This window comes from Mesoplodon bidens (genome assembly GCF_964165515.1).
Source record: "Mesoplodon bidens genome assembly, chromosome: 3".
NCBI lineage: Eukaryota > Metazoa > Chordata > Mammalia > Artiodactyla > Ziphiidae > Mesoplodon > Mesoplodon bidens.
In genome coordinates, this window is record NC_138178.1 from 141,074,182 (window position 1) to 141,100,450 (window position 26,269).

Sequence of the window (26,269 nt, forward strand, 5' to 3'; positions counted from 1 at the left end):
CCCAAGACTGGAAATGCTAAAAATTATTCCTTCTAGTAGCCTTTTAAATGTGAACTTTTCCAAAACTAAAATAGAAATAAGTAGCTAGGTCAGAGATGTGGGGAGGGAAGAAGAAGTGGCTCAACCAGTGGCTGAGATGAGCCACATGTAAAGCTGCAGAGAGGCGTCGAACCATCCTGCTGTCCCATATGCTCTTTTAGACCACAGTCTGCTCAAGACAAGGAACTGGCGTTCTGCGTGATTTACAAAAACACACTTAATAGAACAATTACATGGATTAAATTAATTATCCTCTTCCTACAATTCATTCTTAAACAACAAAGTACTTACCAGTTTTAATACTGTTTTCAAATAGACCTGGGACCAGTGTGAAAAGAAAATCAAGGAGTTGAGAAACAAGCTGCAAGTTTTAAAGGCACAAAGTAAAGATCCTCTTCCAGAACTTCATGAGGAGCTCCATCGAGAAAAAGAGCTGATTAAGGTATTGAAATCTGGAGTAGTGTTCAAGATATTCACTCAGCTGTTTTCTGAGACATTGACATGTTTGTTTGCCTTTCGATGTCTGTGTGAAACTAAGTCTTCATGTCCAGTTGGAAAATATTTTGCCTATCTTCTCCCTAACACACCTTCCTGGTCACTAAAGCAATTAGAATCAATGCTTTTTGAGATCCATGTGTGAAGATGAGGAAGATTTGCAGAACTTCTTAAGATTTGGGGGGTTTTCTCCTTCAGGTCCTCTTTCTGTTTCTCCTCTGTAATTTAAGATGTGGCATCTGAGATTCCATTGAAAGCTGCTCCCTTATCAAATGGTCTTGTCTTTGAAATGAGAGTAAAGTATGACTGAAGAATTCATTTTTTAGAAGACAGTAGGTTGGGGGTGTTGCTCAAATATAACAGTTTTTGTAATACCTTCCAAACTATATTCTGCCTAATGGATACCACACTAGCAAAAATTCCTGGGTATGTTAGGACTTTGCAGAAGACAAGGCAAACTTACTGATAGGAATGTGGACCAGTTAAATTCCGAGGTCAGGAACTCCCTACATCTCTTCCCTTTCTGCAGGTTTGATGTTGGAAAGACATCAATAGCCTAATGGAATAAGGTTTAAAAATTTTTTTTTTTCTTCCTTCAGTGACTTCAGGGGTCAAATTGAAAAAAATTAGGAAGAATTGAGTAGTCTCATACTTCAAGCTGTGCTGGAAATTAGTGTCCTCCATCCTGAACCTTTTTTCTTCATTGTAAACATTTCTAATGTGCAAAAAAATTCTAACAACAAATAATATGACAACTACCATGAAATCATCAGCCAGAAGAAAAATAAAACATTACAAATACAGTTGAAATGCCCTGTATGATCTCTAATGTACTTCCCCTCCCCAGAGGTATCCACATCCCTGAATTTGGTGTCCTATCATTCTTATGCATTGCTTTATCATTTTACTACATGTGTATGTAGATCTCAGTGGAATGTAGAAGTACTACTTTTGTTTTTAAACTTTATATAAGCAGCACCATTACTCTATACGTAAGTCATAAAGATATACTCCTACGTTTCCTTCTGAAAATTTTCAAATTTTGCTTTTTACATTTACACCTTTATTCAGTGAAGAACTGATTTTTGCATATGTTTTGAAGTAAAGAGCCGATTTTTGTTTTATTCATGTGGATGACCATTATCCAGGTGCCTGTTTACTGATTAGTCCAGTGTCCAATATCAGGTTTCCGACTATGCATGGTTTGATTCTTGGTTCTCTGCTCTATTCCATTGATCTGCTTATCTCAGCTTTTATACCAAATTATCCTGCATACTGTGTTTTATTAGAACAGATCTTCATTTCAGGTGTGAGGTACCCATCCCTCATTCTCCCACTCGAGTGTGGATATCCTTGGTTCTTTGATCTCCCACAGTTTTAGAAGCAGTTTGTCAAACTATAAGAAATCCTGATAAGAGTTTTAATGGAATTGTGTTGAATTTATAGAATAATTTGGAGGAAATTAACATCTTTTTGACATTGAGTACTCCTGTTTCTGAATATGGCATATTTCTCCTTTTATTCATGTTTAGTGTTTTATAATTTTATGTAGTATTGTACATCTTTTGTTAGATTTATTTATTGGTGTGTTACTTTTGAAGCTATTGAAAATACTGCCTTTTTCTAATTATACTTTCTGTTTATTACTGATGTCTAGAAATGTAACTAATTTTTGTGCATTGATATTATATTCAACCATCTTGCTAAACTCTTGTTAATTTTGATAAATTGTCTGTCTATTCTTTTGGGGGTCTGTGAACACAATCACCATTGATGAATAATGACTTTTTTTATCTCTTCCTTTTAATTCTTACACTTTTGTTCTGTTCTGTCTACACTGGTCAGTACCTCCAGAGCAGTGTTGTTAGAAGCGGTAACTGGCCCCTATGTGTCAGTCCTGATTTTAAAGAGAATGACTCTATCATTTCACCATGAAGTGTGATTTTTGGTGGTGATGTGTTAGTAGATGCCTTTATTAGGTTAAGAAGGTTCCTGTCTGTCCCTGATTTTCAAAGTTTTTATCATCTCTACTTTAGATCTAGACTTCAGTAACAGATGAGAGGATTTGGAGTCCCTCTCTGAGTTGACACATAGAGTTTCCTTCCATCAAGTCCAGAAACCTGTGTAGAATGTGAACCATAAACCCATGAGGAGACATAATTTTTCCCAAGTAGGACACATCTCGGTTTCCACTGGGATCTTTTCAGCTTCCATAGCCTCAGCATTCTATTTCTCAGTGGAAAGAACTGGGGAGAGAGGCCAAGAGCATTGAGTTCATTCAACCTGTGACCATATTCCAGAAAGATCCCAAGTAACCTGAAGCCTGTCTAGAACAGTGTTTATCATCCCTGAGTCACTTGGGGAGATACCTAACCATTCGACCAGTCTGACCTTTACTTTCCTCCTTAGGAAATTACATTTCCCATCACAGCCAAGTTGATGTATGGAAAAACTGCTTTACATGTTTATATGTGTCTGAACATATATGATTTCTTTTTATGTTTATAAAGAAATGCGTGTATGATTTCTTTATATGTTTTATATACTAACTTTCAGTATTATGAAAATTGCTATCGCTATAGTGGGCATCTATGTTCATAAAACTTGTCAAATGATTGAGTCCTTAGAACAGTTTTATTTTCTTAAATAATTGTTTACTGAAATATAGTTGATATACACTATTATGCTAGTTTCAGGTGTACTACATAGTGATTTGACATTTGTATATACATTATGAAATGATCACCACGATAAGTCTAGTAACCGTCTGTCCCCATAGAAAGTTATTACAATATTACTGACCATATTCCTTATGCTATATGTTACATCCCCATGGCTTATTTATTTTATAACAGGAGGTTTATACCTCTTCATAAAATAATTTTTGAATAAGTAATATGGTCACATGGTTCAAAATTCAAAAGGTACACATGAAAAATTTTTATCCCATCAGTTTCTCTCCACAGAAGCCATGTTACCAATTTGTTGTGTATTCTTCCAAAGGTATTCTATGCATATGCAGACCAATATTTATATATATACACATTCATTTTTTGATCCTCTTTTTACCCAAATGGTAGTGTAGAGAAATGGAACTTGACAATCCCAATAGTAATTGAGTCCACAGGCAAAGACTTAAATGCTGTTGTGCTGTGTTAGAGTCCAGTCAAAACCTGTGCAACACACCACTTTATGTAGTCAAGTTTTAAATCACGTGTCATATAGACAATTGGAATTTTACAGGTACTTTTGCAATGTAGAAAATTTATCTAGTTAAATTAAGAAAGGGAAACTTGGGCTTCCCTGGTGGCGCAGTGGTTGAGAGTCCGCCTGCCGATGCAGGGGACACGGGTTCGTGCCCCAGTCCGGGAAGATCCCACATGCCGCAGAGCGGCTGGGCCCGTGAGCCATGGCCGCTGAGCCTGCACGTCCGGAGACTGTGCTCAGCAACGGGAGAGGCCATAGCAGTGAGAGGCCCGCGTACCACAAAAAAAAAAAAAAGAAAGAAAAAGAAAGGGAAACTTATCTGACTGACGTGTTCTCTTTTGCAATTAGTTTGGTAGCAAATCTGGAGTATTTTAATTTAAAAACAGAAGCACAGTTTTTGAAATGTTTATAGAAATAAGTGAACGCCAGCCTTAATAGACTTCCACAGTAGACCTCAGTCTATATATTGTTTCATTCCTTGCTTTTTCACTTAATATTTATGAACATATTAAAGCGCTTGATACATACTGCCAAATTCTTTCCTTTCAATCATACATTTTAATATTTGAGGACTTAATATACACCAGGCCTCTTGGTAGGTGTAAGGTCGGATCTTAACAAACGGCATCGCGAAACAGAGGAAAGCTTCAAGTGAGCTTTATTAGGGGGCGCTCCCGGGCGAGGTTCACTGGTCCGAGAGAAAGGGGCCAGAGAAGTCACGCCCGGGCTAGGGTTGTGCAAGATTTTATAGGGGAAGAAGGGAAAGGGGTGTGGTGAATCTGGGAGGGCACAGGGTATTCCTTATTGGCCTTATTTGGTGGTCTCTTCGGGTATCGTGGCGATATCTGGTGCCGGTTGCATCAGTCTTGGGACCGTTAGTCCCGCCCCTCGAAAGGCGGGAAGGCTGGGCCGGGTGGAAAGTCCCCAGGTCAGTTCCTGGAACTGGGTGGTCCGGAGAGTTTCGGTCTGATGCAACCTGTGAATCTGATTGCGTTCCCCTGCCTCGGGCCAGTTGGCCTTACAGTAGGTGCTTGGTGGGCAATGCATTGGTGAGCAATGTTGTCATGGCCCCAGCCAGTGTGGAGCTGATAGTCTAGGCTACTGGAGGGACAGACATTAACCAGAGTCCCACACTGTATGCGTACATATATATGTGTGTGAATAACTGTAAGCATGGTGAGTGTTAGAGGGGAAAAGGACAGGGGGCTGTGAGAGCACAAAACAAGGGTCCCAATCTCATCCGATGACTCAGAGAAGACCCCTCTGAGGAATTACCTGGTCTGAGATCTGAAAGTGTCGGTAGGAATTAACTAAATATATCTGGGGAAGCATCAGGGTGAAGGACTGGGTAGCATTTCAGGCTAGTAACTAAAGAACAACAAATTTAAACAATAACTAGGAGTCATTACACATATTATAAACTTGCCCCCCAAATACATAAAACTCGACACCAAACAGGATGTGGAAAAATATAGTCATTCCTTTGAGGACACAATTTGGCAGTATTTATTAAGAATCATAAAACATCCATATTCAAAAGTTCTACACCTGTTAATTATCCTTTCAACTATGGGAGGAAACCGCGTATCCAAACCAAAATGGATTTAAACCCAGCGGTGGATAACTTACAGACGCCTCCCTCTGTGCAGGCATCTGAGCCCACACTTCTGAGCAGGAAACACTGTATGAAGTTCAGCGGCCTTCTGGTCTGTAGAGTCAGTGAGCGGTCAGCCTCTGTGTGTGACTTGCCCCCTTTATGTTATGAAGCTGGTAAAAGTGTTCCACTGCAGAATCTGCTCTCGTCCTCTTTACTACAATCATGAAGCTAAAAGTAGGAAACAAAAATTTAAAGTGATGCTTTCTCCTCTGATAAAGGTGCTATTTCTGAATCTCCATGCAACCTTTAAAAAGAATCCTCCGAATTTACATCTTATTAAATGTAAATCCTTGTTGGCAAGTTATGAAATCATGCCAATGTAGCATTTAGAACTCTGAAGAGCAATGGGAGTTAACTGATTAATCAGAAATCAGACTGATTTCTGATGTAAATGAAATACTCTCTTCTTTCAGATTTCAATAGACAGGTATGAATAGAGACCCTTAAAATGTGCCAAAATAGAAAGAATTGGAAGCACAATAAAAATCTGGAGATCTCTTGAGTGTTTGGGCTGTTTCATTTTACCTTCTCTCTTGTGAAAGTGATTATCTTGATTAAGTCCTGGAATTCAAAAACGTTTTAATTTGACCAATACTTAATTTTTTAAAAAATAAGTGTTTCCAGGGCCAGAGGAAATTTTCTGCTAATCCATCTCTGGCAATTATTAGGGAACAATTTTTTTTCTTCACTTACATTCATTCTTTTTGAGAGTTAACCAAAAGAATTCCCTTTGAACAGAAGCTGTTATATGATTGCCACATAGCAACAATGCATTTCTTAAGGTATTTTAAAAAATGGGAAATCACATTTTATACAACGTTCTGTAACACAGTTTCAGGATTAAAAGTGAGTGTGTATGTGAGAGAGAGATTGTTGCTAGACTCCGAAAATACTTTCCTCAAAATAAAGGTAAAGACCTACTTGAGTTTAACATAGAACTAAGTACATAAAAGTCTGAAATACCTGAGGAGGTGAAAATAAAGGTAGAAAAGAGTTTTCTTTTGAGAAAATAGGTGGTGAGGAATTGGCCAACCACAGCTGCAGACGCTAGCCCTGGGCTGTTTCTCATTCAGAAGGTCCCGCCCCCTTTCCTGGCCTCCCCTCCCCCAGAGTCCAATCAAAGTATTAGCCTACAGGTTTGGAAACAACAGCAGCTTGAGTTGAAGAGTTTTTTTTCTTTCTTTCTTTCTTTCCCTTTCTTTCTTGTGTTTAAATGCAGGAACTAGAGAAGTCTTTGGCTAACTGGACTCAGAACTTGAAAGAACTTCACGCTATGAAGACCGACCTAACCCAGCACATTCTTGTGGAGGACGTGATGGTTTTGAAAGAGCAAATAGAGCATTTGCACAGACAATGGGAGGACCTCTGCTTAAGAGTAAGTCAGTTCACCGCAGGGCACGGCTGTTCTGAAGTTTATTGAAATGTCTCCGAAGGCCCGACAAAGTAGAAAGAAGCTTAATTTCATTGAACCGGGAGGCCCTTTTCAGTTGGAGCCCAGGCCGGCCGCTGCTCCTTTAGAAGGCAGCAACATTGTTTAACAGATTTGACCCTTTGTTTCTCCAGCGCTCAATGCTGGAACTTTGCACACTTTTAATGAGCATTTTTAAAAATCACCTTAAGTGGTGGGGGAGGGGAGGATTGCCGTCTTGAGCAGCTGCGTGCACTCTGCCCTCTGTCTTGTATGGATGACAAGCACCGGTCGTTGTCTTAGAATCAGGACTTCAGCAAAGAGGTCTCGGCTGGCCTTAAGAGCAGTATCTCTGCAGTATCTGTTCTGGGCCCAACAAACAGTGGGAGATGTACTTAGTGCCAGGCTTGGGGTCATTATATCTGAGAACTCTGCATTCTCATGCAATCCAGTGTTTACTTCAAGTAGCTGGCTTTGAAAACTCTCTGAAAGAAATGATCAGCTGCTACACTTAGTATCTCAGCAGATCACTTCTACGTATTAAGAACTGGATTGTGGTTAAGGTGACAGGATCAAGATGGAATTAAGGGTTCAAATAGATCTTTGTTTTAAGAACAATTTAATTCTAAGAAAAGTAAAGTCCTTAAACTCATTTTTGTGAATTAAGAAGAGATATACTTAAAAGTTGAAATTCACAGTTTTGAATGCATTTTAATAAAATAAAAATGTTTTCCTTCGTTTTAGTATTTAATATTCACCATATACCCATAATTTTAAACGTCCTTTTAGAATTCTTATTCAAATTTTATATAAAAGAAAATATTTAGAATATGTGAAAGGTATTCTAAAAGTTAAGGAAAAAGCAGACTGGAGCCCAGATGTTCCTAATTGTTACCATTATGAAGCTAATCAGAATGATGCTGTGCAAAATGCCAGGCTTTTAAAAAGCTGAAATAAATAGATGCTCTGAAAAACAGAAACACAAAACTTGATGTTTTAGGAATAGTTCTTTGAGCCTTCTTAACACATTTCGTGGGTGGATGTACAAGCATTAGATATTTTTGCCTCACTCTGAAAAGAGCAGAGGGTTGTTTTTGTTTTGTTTTTTGTACATAGCAAAAAAATCTCCAGGAGTTCAACCTTGGTTTCCCCATTTATAAAGTGGGATGTTAAAAGTTAACCGAAAGAACTCTTAGCTACTCCTTTTATCTCTAAAATTCTAAAGATTTCTAAGACCTGGGAATACCTTTGTACATTTGGAGAGGCTGATTTGCATTCTTTAAATTTATATTTATTTAAGTAATAAAGTTAAACCCTGTAAGGAGGAAGTGCCTTTGCTGATGTTAGCTTATGCGTAACGGAGCATTGGGTATTTGGGGATCAGCCTGCTCACTGCAGACCAGTATTTGATTCCATTTCCATGGTTTCCATCCAAAGCCATAGTGCATATTGGGAAGGTGGGTTAAATGAGTGATGCGTATTGTTTTTTTATTTTATTTTGCTTTGTTTTTGAAATTACCAGTAAGACATTTAAATGACTTTAATTTCCATGACCATTTGCATTACAAATGTTAGATTTGTGATCAAGATGGTAGTTTTTAAATTAAATAGGCAGGACGTTGACCTTAAGTAAGAATAAGGACTTGATCATTTTTAAAAAAGAAAGGATTGGGGCCATAAAGTTATAAGTTAGCATTGTAGCAAGCAATAAATAAATGTATACTGAAAGAATAAGGAAAGAAGAAATTTGGGTGATGCTTAAAATGCACTCATCTAACCTTCATGTTTCTAACTTTTGATATACCTCAGTAATAATAGATATATATTGGATAATACTGAAACCTTTTGGTCAGTTACACTTCAGGTACAGTCTTCTGTTGTTACTGTCATTGTTGTTGCTTTTTATGGCATTTATCAAAGGTGTAAGGAACTTCTGTTGAAATTAAACCCTAGGTCTTTAAAAGGCAAAAACATAATAATGTAAGTCTATAGGACCTCTGATTAAAATGAATGAAATTCATAGTCCTTTTGATGGGGAGAAGGGAAGAGAAACTCCTTCCTTCCTTCCTGCCTATACTCAGCTGCCAAATGCATTTTCATTTCCAGGTGGCTATACGCAAACAGGAGATAGAAGACAGACTCAATTCATGGATTGTGTTCAATGAAAAAAATAAAGAGTTGTGTGCATGGCTGGTGCAGATGGAAAACAAAGTTCTCCAGACAGCAGATATTAGTATTGAAGAAATGATTGAAAAGCTTCAGAAGGTAAGCAGGAGCCCCTAGACGGGTACGGTTATGACCACCACGGTATCCTCTGCCTTCCTCACTCCTAGGCTCAGAGCTGTATGATGTCGTAGGCCCGTTTCCAATGAGATGGGAAAGGTGGGCATGGTGGTGTGTACCGAGGGGGGTTGCTTTCTCTTGGTTAGGAAGTCTGGCCAGACAAGGGGCTCGTGTCCCCTTAAGCTTCAGTTCACATCCCAGGTGAGTTACGGTTTCTCTAGTTGTGTTGTTAAGGAGCTCCCCTGGCCAAAGGAGAAAGACCAACAGCAGTGGGGCTCATAATTGTGAAAAGGTCGCTGATTCCCACAGGGAAAGGAAGAAAGAGCCTTCCGGCCACGGTCACACCAAATGCCGCTCAGTTAGCCCTCAGGAAAACTCTTGCTGATATATTAGGCTAATTTAGTTAGACTCAGTAGTCCTCCGCTCCCAAGTAGCTTAGGTTAGAAGAACTCTGTGAGGGAAACCAGGGCTTTTGAATTAAGAAAGTAACTACCGCCTTATATATCACACATGCGCTGAATGGGCGTTGTTTGACTTTTTAGCTGCTCTCCGAAGAGTTGCATTAACAGGTGTGAGAAGTGTTTTTATTTTTTAAGAAATTTCAAGAGGCACAACTGTGTGTTTGTAGCTGACAAAGAAGTAAGTTTTCGGTAGTGATTCCGGCTTTGTGTTTTGGTGCCCTATGCCAGGACTGCATGGAAGAAATAAATTCGTTTAGTGAAAACAAGTTACAGTTAAAACAAATGGGCGACCGGTTGATCAAGGCCAGCAACAAGACAAGAGCAGCTGAGATCGATGACAAGCTCAACAAAATTAATGACCGTTGGCAACATCTTTTTGATGTCATTGGATCAAGGTAAGAAGTGGCCTAAAAATGGATTCCTACTCCCTAGGTACAGTGGTTACTTCACAGATCTAGAAACTGAGCCCCATCTTCCTCTAAGGTAACCCAGAAATTTTATAAACTTACAGATAAAGGCAAAGCTTGGTAAAAATGGAAATTCTTATTTCAACATTATAGGAAGATTATATTTTAGTATACCTCACTTTAATTTGTTTTTCTTTAGCTTAAAAGTTCACATGACTTAGACTAGGTTTCAGTGAGAGTTGTTCCTTATGGAGGTATTATTTAGCAGTTCTCACACTGCCTTAGGACTTGCGTGTCCCCCAGATGAAATCCTGCCTGCTTGCTCCTCCTTGTGTGTGACAAGTGCAGGTAGGCCAGGGCATAGGCCTGATTTCTAGGTGCTGCTTCTGGAGGTCCCTGACTGCCCCCCACACACCCCCATCACCACCACCACGGGGGCTGGGCACACTCAGCCAAGACAAGGCTTCTCTGCAGGTTTGCCAGGTGTGCCAGGTCCCCAGTGGGCATCTGGTCCTAAGATGTGGACTAAGGAGGCACAGCTGTGCCTATAAATCAAGGCTATCCAGTGCTTGTCAGAAACAAGGCTGATCATTTTATCTCCCCTCACAAAATAATGATGACAGTGCCACTCAAACTTTTAAATGTCTTCCATCTTCAAATTCTCTGTCCAAAGACAGACCCCAACCAAAGTATTTTTCAGTTGTAACCTGGCACACAGAGAGCAGTCTCTTGGCTTTGGGGCCGTTCATGCAGCTTTGTTTCCACTGGCCGAGCGAGTCTTTTACATAACAGAGTGCTTGGAAATTTTGAACACATATATAACGTGGACTATACAGGAGAATCCTGCAAGGTAAACGAAGAATCAGGGAGTACTGAAAATAAAATACTCTTAATAATTTGGCATTTCCTTTACCTCATTGTTTACTGTAAACCACAAATGAACCTAGTTCAGTCAGCAGATGCACCAGGCTAAGTGCTATGAGAATTACAGCCCAGGAAGTAAGATGAGTCAGTTACATTAATGGAAGCAGACATGCGGGCAGGTGTAAAGCCAAGTGGTCTGAGAGCTCAAACCTCATCTTCCTGGAGTGGGGCTGGGGATTGGGAGGGGCCTGCCTGATAGAAGAGCAGTGTCCTGAAGAGCAGATGGTCCTGAATAAGGGGTTGGGATCCCAGCGCTGCTGGTGGCAGAAGGGGGAGAAACGTATGCTGTGAGCAAAAAGGTACAGGGTAGTGCAGAATAGAAACTGTCCAGGAAATTATAAGAAGCTCCATTGGCTCAAGTGCAGGAGATGAAGCTTTTAGAAAGGTAGGTTGAGGCTAAGTCTTAGAAGAGCTTAAATCTCAACTGAAGACTTGTCCTCCTAAATAAAGTTTGAGTCTTTCACGGTTTTTTTAGAAGGGAGGGTCTGTCGAAGATAAATATTAGGGTGATTTGGCTGGCAGCACAAGCTGGGCTGAGTTCAACTTCTATCTACTCCCAGTTGGGGGAAAAAAAATCTATGGAAATCCGTGATGGTAACCCAAGCAAGGATTAAGAGCACAGATTTTGAGCCAGTCCTGACTTTACCTGACTTCCACTCACCATGGAAACTTGTAGTGATTTAACCTTTCTAAGCCTCAGTTTCTAAATCTGCAAAATGTGTCTCACAGCACTGATTACATCAGAGGCCGCTGTGGGGATGAATGACACATGTCTCGCATTTGGCCTGGGACCAGCATGTGGGAGCCAGTATTTATTGAGTGGTTATTATCATTGTCTTTCCCTAAGAAGACTTTAAGACTAAGTAACATGTTTTTTGAGTGGAAGAGGATTCCCTCGCTTAGATCTAATCATGAGAGGTCTTTCTTCCATGAGAACAATGTCTTTGACTATCTTATTTCCAGCGCTTAGAACAGTGCTTCAGATATTTGTTGAAATGAATGAATGTTTCAGGACATAAGATTGTCATCATTTCTGTTGGGTAAATTATGTCTGGTATGTCTTTGTTGTCATTGTCTTTATCTCCAAAGTCTTCTTGGGCACCTGGCACTAATCAAGAGTATGAGGACATCATACCTGTTCTCAGATCATTCACAAGTAGGATCTAGATTCTGCTTCCTGAGGACTAGAGTGATGATTCATTCTTACTCATTTGTGCTTTGGTTCTATCACTTCAGAGTTTAATAGGCTGCTTGCTTTCCTCCCTCCTCTCTAACTGCCTGTCTTCAGCCAGTTCCTTGGTGGGAAAGACAAAAAAACAGCAGGTGAAATTTCAGTGGTCTCCTTGGAAAGAGCAATTGGCAAAATAAGGAGTTGAAATAATAGCAAATATATTGGCTGCCGGCTGTATTCTTAACAATGTGCTTTTTATGTATGATTTCACTTAATCTTCACTATAATTCTGAAAGGTAGATATCATTATCCCATTTTACAGATGAGGAAACTGAGGCACTGAAGTTAAGTAACTTGCCCATGATTACACGGTCAGCACATGAGGCAACCAGGATTTCTACTCAAACAGTTGTGTTACCTCCCTGCTAACCCAGGCCCCCGTGTCTTGTTGCATTGAAATGACTAGAACATTTTGAAAACCTAATCCCTTCGAAACTGAAGGACTAGGGAAGGAATAACTTGTTTCACCTTAAAGCAAAGGCCAGGGTGAGACAGATGGCTGACAGTCTAGGAAACTCTTAGTTGACTTTACGCTTTAGGTGAATCTGTGGGTTGAGGCAGCAAGCTTGAACCTGCCGTAAATTGGCCTCACATAGAATCAACTCCTTGTCTGATTGCTGACACTCATTGCATGGCCATCAGAAAAGCAGGAGAGCACAGGATGCAGAATTTGAACCATGCTGATCAGAGCCTGCAGCCCTGCAGGGTATACTAACGGCCTCATTTGCCCAAACAATTCTGGACACATTTAACCGTTCCTGTCCTGCTCACAGTGTTCTGCTACTTCATTCCTGTGGCAGAGCACAGCACCTGTTGTTAACAAGAGGGAAGATTGGGAGGGAGACCAATCTTGAAGTTATGAAGCAGGTATCCAGCTTCATGACTTCAAGATTTTAACTACAAGCCTTTAACTTAAAAGTTGGGGATGGGGCTTCCCTGGTGGCGCAGTGGTTGAGAGTCCGCCTGCTGATGCAGGGGACACGAGTTCGTGCCCCGGTCCCGGAGGATCCCACATGCCACGGAGCAACTGGGCCCGTGAGCCAGGGCTGCTAAGCCTGCCCATCCGGAGCCTGTGCTCCGCAATGGGAGAGGCCACAACAGTGAGACGCCCGCGTACTGCAAAAACAAACAAACAAACAAATAAAAAGTTGGGGATGGTGTTCAGAAGTTCAACACTTCAATAAATCAGGTTTAATTCACTGGAAAAAAAAATGAAAAAAGACCTGTTGTTTTGGGCTCATTCTCAGCAAAACAGAGGTAAATTTCAAAAGAATTGATAAGACATGGAGGACAAGGTTACTTAAATGCACATTAAATTTACTGGGGCTTCCCTGGTGGCACAGTGGTTGAGAGTCCGCCTGCCGATGCAGGGGACACGGGTTCGTGCCCCGGTCCGGGAAGATCCCATATGCCGCGGAGCGGCTGGGCCCGTGAGCCATGGCCGCTGAGCCTGTGTGTCTGGAGCCTGTGCTCCGCAACGGGAGAGGCCACAACAGTGAGAGGCCCATGTACCGCAAAAAAAAAAAAAAAAAAAAAAAAAAAAAATTTACTGATCATTTCAGATAGTAGGCTCCGTTATTTGGTGGATAGGGGAAGAACCCAGTGTTTATTTTTTTAAGGGCCAGGCTCATATATATTATTTCATTTCATCCTTGCAGCAACCCTGCAAGGTCAGTATTCTCCATTTTACAGAGAAGGATGCCGAGCTCAGAGAGGGTAAATAACCGAGCCAAGGGCAGAAGCAATTCTGCACATGGTGGCACGAAGCCAAGGTCTTTCTGTCCCCCTGCACCATGCATCAGAAGAGTACTTGGCTCCTTTGAGACTTTTAAAGGTGGTTTAGGTCTTCCCTGGTGGCGCAGTGGTTAAGAATCCGCCTGCTAATGCAGGGGACACGGGTTCAAGCCCTGGTCCGGGAAGATCCCACATGCCGCGGAGCAACTAAGCCCATGCACCACAACTACTGAGCCTGCGCTCTAGAGCCCGCGAGCCACAACTACAGATGCCTGTGAGCCACAACTGCTGAGCCTGTGCTCTAGAGCATGCGAGCCACAACTGCTGAGCCCATGTGCTGCAACTAGTGAAGCCCGCGCACCTAGAGCCTGTGCTCCACAACAAGAGAAGCCACTGCAATGAGAAGCCCGTGCACTGCAATGAAGAGTAGCCCCTGCTTGCCACAGCTAGAGAAAGCCCACGCACAGCAACAAAGACCCAACGCAGCCAAAAATTAATTAATTAATTTTTTTTGGAAAATGTGGTTTATCAGAATTTTTCTAAAATCTAGTACTCAATATAGACTTTACTGTTTACTCTAGAGCAGTGGTTCTCAAACTTAAACATTCATCAGAATCCCTGGAGGGCTCCCGAGAACATGGATGGCTGGACCCCACCTCCAGAGCTTCTGATTCCATAGGACTGGGTAGGGCCAAGAATGTGCATTTCTAACAAGTGCCCAGGTGTTGCCAGTAGTGCTAGGACAAGCAGCAGTATGAGGCGACACAGTGGACTTGCCACTTACGATAACCCAAGTCTTGCAAGCTCTGTAAGCCTGTCATCTTGTTGATAAACTATGGACAAGATTCTGGATGAAAAAGTACCAGGACAACGATGGGTCTGTCTATACACACGCATGCCAGCCTCTGGTGCAGTGCAGTATGGCTGTGTGATAGGGGAGGAGAGGGAGGGTGCTTAGACCCAAACCACTGTTTTTCCTCTGCTTGTAAAGTGTTTTTCAGCTTCTGTAAAAATCCTTAAAGAATCTAAAGGACACATCTCCTGAAATAACCAGATGATCAAGGGGACTGGGGTGCCTAAGTCAGTCTTAATGCTGATTTCCTCACATAAGGTCACATGAGGCCCTGATGTGGGCACTAAAATGCACAGAACTGGCTCTCCATCAGAATTGCCGCAGGAGCTTTTAGCATTCCTCATGGGCCCTTGGGCAGCTTCTTGCATTTGTGACATCTGAACTTTTATAAAACATGCTATTAATTTCTTCCACAGAAAGGCCATTTGAAGCACTACATATTTTTTGGGGAATGATGTGATTATTATAGAACCCAATCTGATTTGATGACAAATACTAATTATATCCTACTATGTTTCTTGACAGATTAAATGAAGAGTTAACTTTTTTTAAAGGCCGTTTCCTATATTAACTTTCTTTTTTAATTAATTTTTATTGGGAGTATAGTTGCTTTACAGTGTTGTATTAGTTTCTCCTGTACAGCAAAATGAATCAGCCGTTCATATACATATATCCCCTCTTTTTTGGGAGAGTTACCTTTTTTTTAATTGTAACTGTTGCCTCCTCCTCTTGCCCATGTTTTCTTAGATAATATCTTTGAAAAGTGACACAGCAAAACCTGAATGCAGGAGAGATGACTAAAGTACAAAAGTTGTTTTTCAGAACGACTAATATGTGTGATCTGTGTTTTGGAGGCAGCTAGGTTACCTATTAATAAGAACAGCTTAGGCACAGGATGTTGGGTGATGGACCAAAGGATGCAAAGTTGACCTGCTTCAGCCAGCACAGACTAAAGCTCTGAAAAGAGGGTCCCTGGCCATCAACAGGACTGATGCCAAAGAAAGCCTCAGCTCGACACATAACCTCACTTATATGTACCTTTGATTTCAAAATCCCAGGAGTTGAACTCCTTAAAGATTCATCTCCTTTTGTTTCCCAGAACCCCCTCCCCATTTCATTCATTAAAGCCTTCACCTTGTCCCGTGAAGCAGGGGCCCTGTATCCTCAGTGAGTGACTGTCTGGTTGTTCATCTTGGCGGAGCCTCTTCAGAGACATGGAGTTGGGGAGCTCTTTTTAAAGACTCTTTCTAGCAGCTTGTGAGGATGATCTGGTCAAAGCTTTCAGTGCCTAAAAGAGATAAGACAACTGAGTGGAAAGACATGTCTGTTGGTGTTGGCATCATCGGTGATTTTAATTTTCTTTTTATCTGTATTTACTAAATGTTCATTATGGGAAAAGGAACACGGGAACTCTTTTTTTTCCTCGTAGGAAATGTCATGAATGTTGTTACCTTTCTCCTAATTTCTCTTTGGTGGTAGCATCATTTAATAGACTTGGCATCCTTAAGCCAGTGCTATGAAGGAGGGACACACTCAGGTGTACTACCTTATGGTCCCTTCCCGTTCAGACTAGATAGCTCTCTTGCTATCAGAAAGATCAAGTCCATGAAAAAGCTTTTTAACTAAGCATAATTTTCACATTTTATCTACCAACGTGAAAAGCCCACCTGCTTTATAATAGTAGCAATTAAAATGTTGTCATTTAAGCTCAGCAGTTATTACCATGGCAACTGTGTGTTAAGATTGTTTTTCCATCCCTTGAAGAATGGGCAGAGAGATGTGTGCCTTTTTAAGCTGATACGTTTTTCATTGCTTTCCTTTTATCTGTATTTTCTCAAGGTTACTTTGGAAGACCAAACAATGCCGCTAGTCATAAAGTTGACTTGCTCTGGTCTTAGCAGGTTGCCTCATCCAGTGGGACTAGAAGCACTTAGCGATTTGTCGCACAGGGAGAGCCAGATGTGAGGTCGGCCTCCCCACTTTCCTTTTTCCTTCCCATCACAAATCCCATCGTTCCACCTCTGGAGCAGGTGGCTCTTGCTCCCGGGCCCTGCAGAAATGCCTTCCTGAGGGTCGGGGAGCTTCTCCAAGGAGACAGCAGCCATCACAGCAGGATCAGTGAGCAGTCAGGAGCCTGGGGTCCAGCATCAGGCAGGTCCAGCATACTGAGCCTTGGGGTAGCACCAGGGACGGCCAAGCATGTGGACACAAGTTAGATGCTGCCTTTGGGGAGAACTATTTCCAAATCTTTATTCCTAATTTCATTGGTCTAGAATGTGCTTGGTGTGTTTCAAGGTGGGGATGTAATAATGGCTAAATGTTGGGCTTTGGGGACCCATGAGAAATTACTGATATCACTGAGTCTCCAAATAAGGCTGAGACTGAGCCTGAAAGGGGCTTGGACACAAACCAAGGGTGCTTCACTAAGCAGAGCCCCTCAGGGTCATGTAGAGAAGCACGGATAGGGACGTGGAGGAATTTTCAGTGACTCAAATTATGGTAAAACCTAGGAGGGACTAGCAAGGAAAACTGCAAAATTTCTTCCTCTGCAAAGTGTTGAACTCCATTGTACTACAAGATAGTAGTGTTACTATTATTATTATTATTGTAAAAAAACAAAGAAATGGACTAAATAAACTCTCTGCCCCTCCCAAGCCAGGATGCACAGGATTGAAAAGGCAGGGCAGAAAACCTCCTGGGGAAATTTCTTCTTTAGGAGGAAGCCATTCCTGTTGGACTCGGGGCTTCAGATTTCACCATTGCTTTTAAACCTGAAACAGAGACATTTAATTTGATGAGAACAGAAATCCTCGTTTCTGTGCCCCAAATCTTAAGTGTTTCTTCCCTGCGTTTATAGCACTTCATAAATAACCCATAGCCAAGATAACACTGGGACTTTCTTCCCCCAGCCTTGCAATCCTGTAGCGTCAGAACAAAGACTGTGTGTGTGTAAGAGAGGCAAGGGCTAGAGATATTTGTTTATTGGAAGGAAGAAAACTGAGATTAAAAATTGCAGTTAGCGGAGAAGCAGGTCTCTTCCCTGCCTACCCGCACTGCTCCGTAGCAGCGAGTGAGCTGTGCCCGCGGGAGCCTGCGGGAGGGCGGCCTGTGCAAGATGCTGAACCAGTGAATGGAGAGGCCGCCGGGCGGGGGAGGGGCCGCTTCGTCCCTGGGAGGTGGAGGTGCAGCCGGGGACTTGGAGGTTTCGCTCAACCTAAGGAATGATTTGTTTCTCATCAACAGTAAGTGCCATTTTGGTGATCAGTCCTACATCTGGGAGCGGCGACTGCTGTCCCTGTGGGTCTCGTTTTCTCGCGCTCTCATGTTGGTTACAATAGAAATTACCGATGAGATGGTGGCTGCGGAGTGTGTGTGCTCGGCCATCGGGGGATGGGTTCTTTCCCAGTGTCAGCATGCGTGTGGTGTCTGCAGCCAGCCTTTGACAAGCAGGGGAGAGAAGTGATTATGCTGTGTGGAAAATGGAAGTCCTCTGGCGACATAAATGCTTCAAAGAGGCGATTAGCTCAAATGTATTGTAATGTCCGTGCCCTCAAATCAGGGCCTCAAGATCGTGGAGTAATTGATTATCTTACTACAAAGATGTTTAGTCATTTACAAAGATGCAATTGTGCAGAATTTGCACAGTGTTTTTAGCAACTGACAGCTGCCCACAGGTCTGAGTATCTGTTTGTTTCAATACAAATGCGGATACTCAACCATCTCAGCTTTCCTTTTTAAGTTACGCTGTCCACATGGGCATGGGAATTTTTTTAACTTACGCTCGTCCAGGGCCTTAATAATTTAACTGTAGTCCCTTTAGCATGGAGAGAATAGGAATGAAATGTAAACTCTTCCGTATACATGAATTTGATATTTAAAGCCTCCCTCACACACAGTAAGACTTAGGCCTGAATCATGAAGTGATATTAACCTGGCTTGATTTTTGTTTTGGAGAGGGAAGAGGGTTCATAAGTATTAAATTTCCATCCATCGCTAGATGAAGATAAAGGAAAAACTTTATTCACCTTGATTATTTTCTGCATTTCTACCCGCAAGCCCCACAAAAGAACTGCTAATTTGTATACTCTTTGTCAAACTCCTTATTTTGTTTGGTATCATATAAAAATGTTTTCATTTTATTTGGGTCTTTCAATAGTCCATACAGGTGAAAAACTTCCTCTTTGCGGCTAAATATCTTGTTTTTCCAGTCCTCAGAACTGGAATTCAGCTCAGGGAATCATGCTTACTTTTTCTGGAGAAATATGATTTGTTGAAATATATGTGTGATTAGTATTAGTCAAGCACACCTGGGTGAAGCATGGGCCAGTACAGAGATGGTGAGCTAGTTAAGCTGCCTGGGTGGTTGATGTAATGCAGAATTGTGCTTGCTCCCCTGTGACAACAGTCTGGTTTCTGAATGGATTTCCTTGTTCCCAATATTAACTCGAGATTTAAAATTTTCCAAGAGCAATATTAATAACAAGGCCTAACTAGGAGGCCGGTTGCCTGGGTTAGCAAATGGCGTGTACTTCCTGACCTGGGAAAGGTGTTGATTAGGTAATTAGATTAGTGTCTGCACAATCAATATAGACTCAGCAGTACATCTGATGGTTCCCAGAGTAAGTCGTAACATGATTATCTGAGGAGGAACATTTATTTATGCCACTGTGCATTTGGGGATATTTCGCCTTCAGTCGGAGGTTGGGACATAGAAGCAGGTTAAGTCCTGACTGGATGAATGTTTTGTAGCTTCTTTTCTTTCCCTCCCACCCTTCCTTCTTCTTTTTTTTTGCCCTAAGCGTGCGTGTGATGCGTATGCTTGTTTTTAAGTACTTCACTTATCCAGTATGGAACCAATGTCTAGGAGCATGTGTGGCCCATAGTGTGGCATCAGATTGTGGCAAGACGGCTCGGAGGTGCTCTGATCGTCACCTCTTTCCTTTAAAATGTAACATGACCACCTCTTTTATGAAAAAGACAAATTTGAGGGGATGTGTGAATGTCACTTGTTCATTCAGAAGGTATTTATTGAGTACCTCCTATAATATTATAATGTCTAAATTAGATCTAAATTAGATCATGACCTCTGGGAATAAGTTATCTTCAAATCCTCAGGATCTGCACAGGACCCAAGACAAAGTGAGTGGTTAAATGTTTATTGAAAGGAAATCATGGAGGGGCAAAATGGGCACCCAAAATGCCACACTTGTAGGATGGGCTTCTACCCGCCAGTGTGTCCTAGAGCCGTGAGTCTAGACTCCTGATCATATTCCCTGACAGCGCTGGAAACCATCCTGTACCCACCCCCCCATATGTGTCCACTATCATGTGCAGGTTTATATAGGATACCACAAGAAAAGTGCTTAAGAACAGTAGCTCCAGGAGACGTAAGAGGGAAGAGATATGGAAACATGTATATGTATAACTGATTCACTTTGTTATAAAGCAGAAACTAACACACCATCGTAAAGCAATTATACTCCAATAAAGATGTTTTAAAAAAAAAAAAAAAAAGAACAGTAGCTCCAGCCAGACTGCCCAGGTTGGAATCCTTCCTCTGCCATTGACTGGCCATGTTACTATGGTAAATTATTTAATCTCATTGCCTCAGTTACCTCATCTGTCAAATGGGGATGTTATTAGACTGATCTCACAGCATCGTTGTAAGGATTAAATGAGTTGCTGACTTATATATAAAGCACAATAGGCCTGGCACGTAAAGATGTCGGCATGTACTATAGATGTTCCATTTTACTAATAAAGTTTTGTGAATTTTAAAGCATACCCAATGTAGAAATTTTAAAAGAATGGGATAACAGTAGAAAGTCTAATATTTTCTTCCCACACCCCATTTGTTTGGCCACCAATGGGCTTGAGCCCCACATTTGGGACGCCACTGGCCTGGAGTACCATAGTTCTGGGGAAGCCAAGCTAATTATTCATCCACCTTCTCCATACTCCCCCCTCTGCTTACTGCACACCTCACCCCTCGGGATTAACAGGATTCAGGATCACTGCATCTCAGTATTTTTGCACCCAGGTTATTTTATTACTTGTTAGCTCTCTTCATTTAAAAAGTTGCATTCTGGCCCTCTTCTTTCAAAATAAAGAGGCTGAGAGCCTTATGATGGACTAGGGTCGGGTGCTCGATGAAGCAGTGGGGGCTGCCATTCGGGGAGGAGAGAGGAGGAAGGATGGGGAAGCAGGAAGCAGGAGGGCTGTGCAGAGGCTGCTGGCCTGAGCGCCTCTCCCCACCTACAGGAAGCTCTCAGGGCAGAGCTTCTCCAGCCAGAGCCTCCCAGGAGGGTAGCCCCTTGCAAACTGCATGCAAGACTTTGTCCCATGGGGCCTGGGGTTCCCAGCTGCTCTGGCATTGTCTGGAGTGTTACTTCTGTTCCCTGGGCAGTCAGGCTGACGAGACATTGGGGTGAGGAGGGTATAACTTGAAAACCAGGGGAACAAAGGAAGTATCTAGGTTACAGCTGCATCCCGGCCTGGCCCTGGATTCTGTTACTTCCTTTTTAATAAACCATCTTGTGGCTTTGAAGGAAACTCCTTGTGATATTTGCAGTAAGAATGTAATTTGGAAAATAGACCATCTTAAAATCATTACAACCACAATCTCTGGGCATTTATCTCTGTCAGACGCTGTGCCAAGTGCCTTTCACGCATGTATATCTCATTCTGCCCTCCGCCACCCAGTGAAGGGAAGGTACCACTGTTGACGCCGTTTGACAGATGAGATTAAATAGAGCCAGGATTCATACCCAGACCCTGACCACAAAGAGTGTGCTCTTCATCACCAGGCTCCACGGCCTCCTTCCAAGCTTGCCTACCTCACGGCACTATTGAGGATAAAATATTTATAAAAGGACTATGTGAGGGCCAATACCGTGTAAATGAGGCATTATTGTAGCAGTGTGTGATCCCAGTCAGCAGTAATAAGAACTAGTATTATAGTGAGTGCTTACTTTATGCCAAAGGCTTTACATGCATCCTCTTGTTTCTGTCTCAGAACCCCCTACAAGGGTGGATAATTTGAAGATTAACAAGGAAACTGGGAATCAGGACCGTTAGGTACCTTGCCGGGTACACAGCTTAGAGATGGCACAGTGGGGATTAGATCTGGGTCTGCTCACCTCCAGAGCTCTGGCCTGAATGTCGCCCAGATGCTACCGCCTCCCTGAGGCTGGAGGGACCTGAGAGCCCTGCTAGAGATGAGGGGCTGAGGTAGAAGGATTTTCTCTAAATTATAAAGTTAATTGGAAGTAGAGCTGGAGCTAGAAGTCATTCCCCAAGGTTGATTGGGTTGATAGTAGGGTGCAAAAAGATAATAGTAAAAATAAAAAATACACACAACTCTCTGGTTTACTTTTTTTTTTTTTAACATCTTTATTGGAGTATAATTGCTTTACAGTGGTGTATTAGTTTCTGCTTTATAACAAAGTGAATCAGTTATACATATACATATGTTCCCATATCTCTTCCCTCTTGTGTCTCCCTCCCTCCCACCCTCCCTATCCCACCCCTCTAGGTGGTCACAAAGCACCAAGCTGATCTCCCTGTGCTATGTGGCTGCTTCCCACTAGCTATCTATTTTACGTTTGGTAGTGTATATATGTCCATGCCACTCTCTCACTTTGTCACAGCTTACCCTTCCCCCTCCCCATATCCTCAAGTCCATGCTCTAGTAGGTCTGTGCCTTTATTCCCGTCTTACCCCTAGGTTCTTCATGACCTTTTTTTTTTCTTAGATTCCATATATATGTGTTAGAATACGGTATTTGTTTTTCTCTTTCTGACTTACTTCACTCTGTATAACAGACTCTAGATCCATCCACCTCACTACAAATAACTCAATTTCGTTTCTTTTTATGGCTGAGTAATATTCCATTGTATATATATGCCACATCTTCTTTATCCATTCATCTGGTGATGGACACTTAGGTTGCTTCCATGTCCTGGCTATTGTAAATAGAGCTGCAATGAACATTTTGATACATGACTCTTTTTGAATTATGGTTTTCTCAGGGTATAAGCCCAGTAGTGGGATTGCTGAGTCATATGGTAGTTCTATTTGTACTTTTTTAAGGAACCTCCATACTGTCTCCATAGTGGCTGTATCAATTTACATTCCCACCAATTGTGCAAGAAGTTTCCCTTTTCTCCACACCCTCTCCAGCATTTATTGTTTCTAGTTATTTTGATGATAGCCATTCTGCCCGGTGTGAGATATCTCATTGTAGTTTTGATTTGCATTTCTCTAATGATTAATGATGTTGAGCATTCTTTCATGTGTTTGTTGGCAATCTATATATCTTCTTTGGAGAAATGTCTGTTTAGGTCTTCTGCCCATTTTAGGATTGGGTTGTTTGGTTTTCTGTTATTGAGCTGCATGAGCTGCTTGTAAATTTTGGAGATTAATCCTTTGTCAGTTGCTTCATTTGCAAATATTTTCTCCCATTCTGAGGGTTGTCTTTTGGTCTTGTTTATGGTTTCCTTTGCTGTGCAAAAGCTTTGAAGTTTCATTAGGTCCCATGTGTTTATTTTTGTTTTTATTTCCATTTATCTAAGAGGTGGGTCAAGAAGGATCTTGCTGTGATTTATGTCATAGAGCGTTCTGCCTATGTTTTCCTCTAAGAGTTTGATAGTGTCTGGCCTTACATTTAGTTCTTTAATCCATTTTGAGGGTATTTTTGTGTATGGTGTTAGGGAGTGTTCTAATTTCATACTTTTACATGTACCTGTCCAATTTTCCTGGTGCCACTTATTGAAGAGGCTGTCTTTTCTCCACTGTATATTCTTGCCTCCTTTATCAAAGATAAATGACCATATGTGCGTGGGTTTATCTCTGAGCTTTCTATCCTGTTCCATTGATCTATATTTCTGTTTTTGTGCCAGTACCGTACTGTCTTGATTACTGTAGCTTTGTAGTATAGTCTGAAGTCAGGGAGCCTGATTCCTCCAGCTCCATATTTTGTTCTCAAGATTGCTTTGGCTATTCGGGGTCTTTTGTGTTTCCATACAAATTGTGAAATTTTTTGTTCTAGTTCTGTGAAAAATGCCAGTGGTAGGTTGATAGGGATTGCATTGAATCTGTAGATTGCTTTGGGTAGTAGAGTCATTTTCACAATGTTGATTCTTCCAATCCAAGAACATGGTATATCTCTCCATCTATTTGTATCATCTTTAATTTCTTTCATCAGTGTCTTATAATTTTCTTCATACAGGTCTTTTGTCTCCTTAGGTAGGTTTATTCCTAGATATTTTATTCTTTATGTTGCAGTGGTAAATGGGAGTGTTTTCTTAATTTCACTTTCAGATTTTTCATCATTAGTGTGTAAGAATGCCAGAGATTTCTGTGCATTAATTTTGTATCCTGCTACTTTACCAAATTCATTGATTAGCTCTAGTAGTTGTCTGGTAGCATCTTTAGGATTCTCTATGTATAGTATCATGTCATCTGCAAAGAGTGACAGCTTTACTTCTTCTTTTCCAATTTGGATTCCTTTTATTTCTTTTTCTTCTCTGATTGCTGTGGCTAAAACTTCCAAAACTATGTTGAATAAGAGTGGTGAGAGTGGGCAACCTTGTCTTATTCCTGATCTTAGTGGAAATGGTTTCAGTTTTTCACCATTGAGGATGATGTTGGCTGTGGGTTTGTCATATATGGCCTTTATTATGTTGAGGTAAGTTCCCTCTGTGTCTACTTTCTGCACGGTTTTTATCATAAATGGGTGTTGAATTTAGTCGAAAGCTTTCTCTGCATCTATTGAGAAGATCATATGGTTTTCCTCCTTCAGTTTGTTAATATGGTGTATCATGTTGATTGATTTGCATATATTGAAGAATCCTTGCATTCCTGGGATAAACCCCACTTGATCATGGTGTATGATCCTTTTAATGTGCTGTTGGATTCTGTTTGCTACTATTTTGTTGAGGACTTTTGCCTCTGTGTTCATCTATGATATTGGCGTGTAGTTTACTTTCTTTGTGACATCTTTGTCTGGTTTTGGTATCAGGGTGATGGTGGCCTCATAGAATGAGTTTGGGAGTGTTCTTCCCTCTGCTGTATTTTGGAAGAGTTTGAGAAGGATAGGTGTTAGCTCTTCTGTAAATGTTAGATAGAATTTGCCTGTGAAGCCATGTGGTCCTGGGCTTTTGTTTGTTGGAAGATTTTTAATCACAGTGTCAATTTCAGTGCTTGTGATTGGTCTGTTCATATTTTCTATTTCTTCCTGGTTCAGTCTCAGCAGGTTGTGCATTTCTAAGAATTTGTTCATTTCTTCCAGCTTGTCCATTTTATTAGCATAGAGTTGCTTGTAGTAACCTGTCATGATCCTTTGTATTTCTGCAGTGTCAGTTGTTACTTCTCCTTTTTCATTTCTAATTCCATTGATTTGAGTCTTCTCCCTTTTTTTTCTTGATGAGTCTGGCTAATGGTTTATCAATTTTGTTTATCTTCTCAAAGAACCAGCTTTTAGTTTTATTGATCTTTGCTATCGTTTCCTTCATTTCTTTTTCATTTATTTCTGATCTGATCTTTATGATTTCTTTCCTTCTGCTAACTTTGGGGTTTTTTTGTTCTTCTTTCTCTAATTGCTTTAAGTGCAAGGTTAGGTTGTTTATTTGAGATGTTTCCTGTTTCTTAAGGTAGGATTTTATTCCTATAAACTTCCCTCTTAGAACTGCTTTTGCTGCATCCCATAGGTTTTGGGTCGTCGTGTCTCCATTGTCATTTGTTTCTAGGTATTTTTTAATTTCCTCTTTGATTTCTTCAGTGATCACTTCGTTATTAAGTAGTGTATTGCTTAGCCTCCATGTGTTTGTATTTTTTACAGCTCTTTTCCTGTAATTGATATCTAGTCTCATAGCCTTGGGGTTGGCAAAGATACTTGATATGATTTCAGTTTTCTTAAATTTACCAAGGCTAGATTTGTGGCCCAAGATATGATCTATCCTGGAGAATGTTCCATGAGCACTTGAGAAAAATGTGTATTCTGTTGTTTGGCGATGGAATGTCCTATAAATATCAATTAAGTCCATCTTGTTTAATGTATCATTTAAAGCTTGTGTTTCCTTATTTATTTTCATTTTGCATGATCTGTCCATTGGTGAAAGTGGGGTGTTAAAGTCTCCTAGTATGATTGTGTTACTGTCGATTTCCCCTTTTATGGCTGTTAGTATTTGCCTTATGTATTGAGGTGCTCCTATGTTGGGTGCATAAATATTAACAATTGTTATATCTTCTTCTTGGATCGATCCCTTGATCATTATGTAGTGTCCTTCTTTGTCTCTTCTAATAGTCTTTATTTTAAAGTCTATTTTCTCTGATATGAGAAATGCTATTCCAGCTTTCTTCTGGTTTCCATTTGCATGGAATATCTTTTTCCATCCCCTCACTTTCAGTCTGTATGTGTCCCTAGGTCTAAAGTGGGTCTCTTGTAGACAGCATATATACGGGTCTTGTTTTTGTATCCATTCAGCCAGTCTGTGTCTTTTGGTCGGAGCATTTAATCCATTTACATTTAAGGTAATTATCAGTATGTATGTTCCTATTCCCATTTTCTT

General features: G+C 41.1%; 1 protein-coding gene across 11 annotated transcripts in view; it reads left to right on the top strand.

The window, feature by feature from the left end:
* SYNE2 (spectrin repeat containing nuclear envelope protein 2) overlaps positions 1-26,269 on the top strand; it is a 351,205-nt gene that overhangs the window by 299,964 nt on the left and 24,972 nt on the right. For all 11 annotated transcript variants that reach the window (XM_081228103.1, XM_081228110.1, XM_081228112.1 and 8 more), the window contains 4 exons: positions 356-481; positions 6,618-6,773; positions 8,913-9,071; positions 9,779-9,945. In XM_081228103.1, the coding sequence (XP_081084229.1) occupies positions 356-481; positions 6,618-6,773; positions 8,913-9,071; positions 9,779-9,945 (608 nt within the window). The remainder of the gene's footprint in view (positions 1-355; positions 482-6,617; positions 6,774-8,912; positions 9,072-9,778; positions 9,946-26,269) is intronic.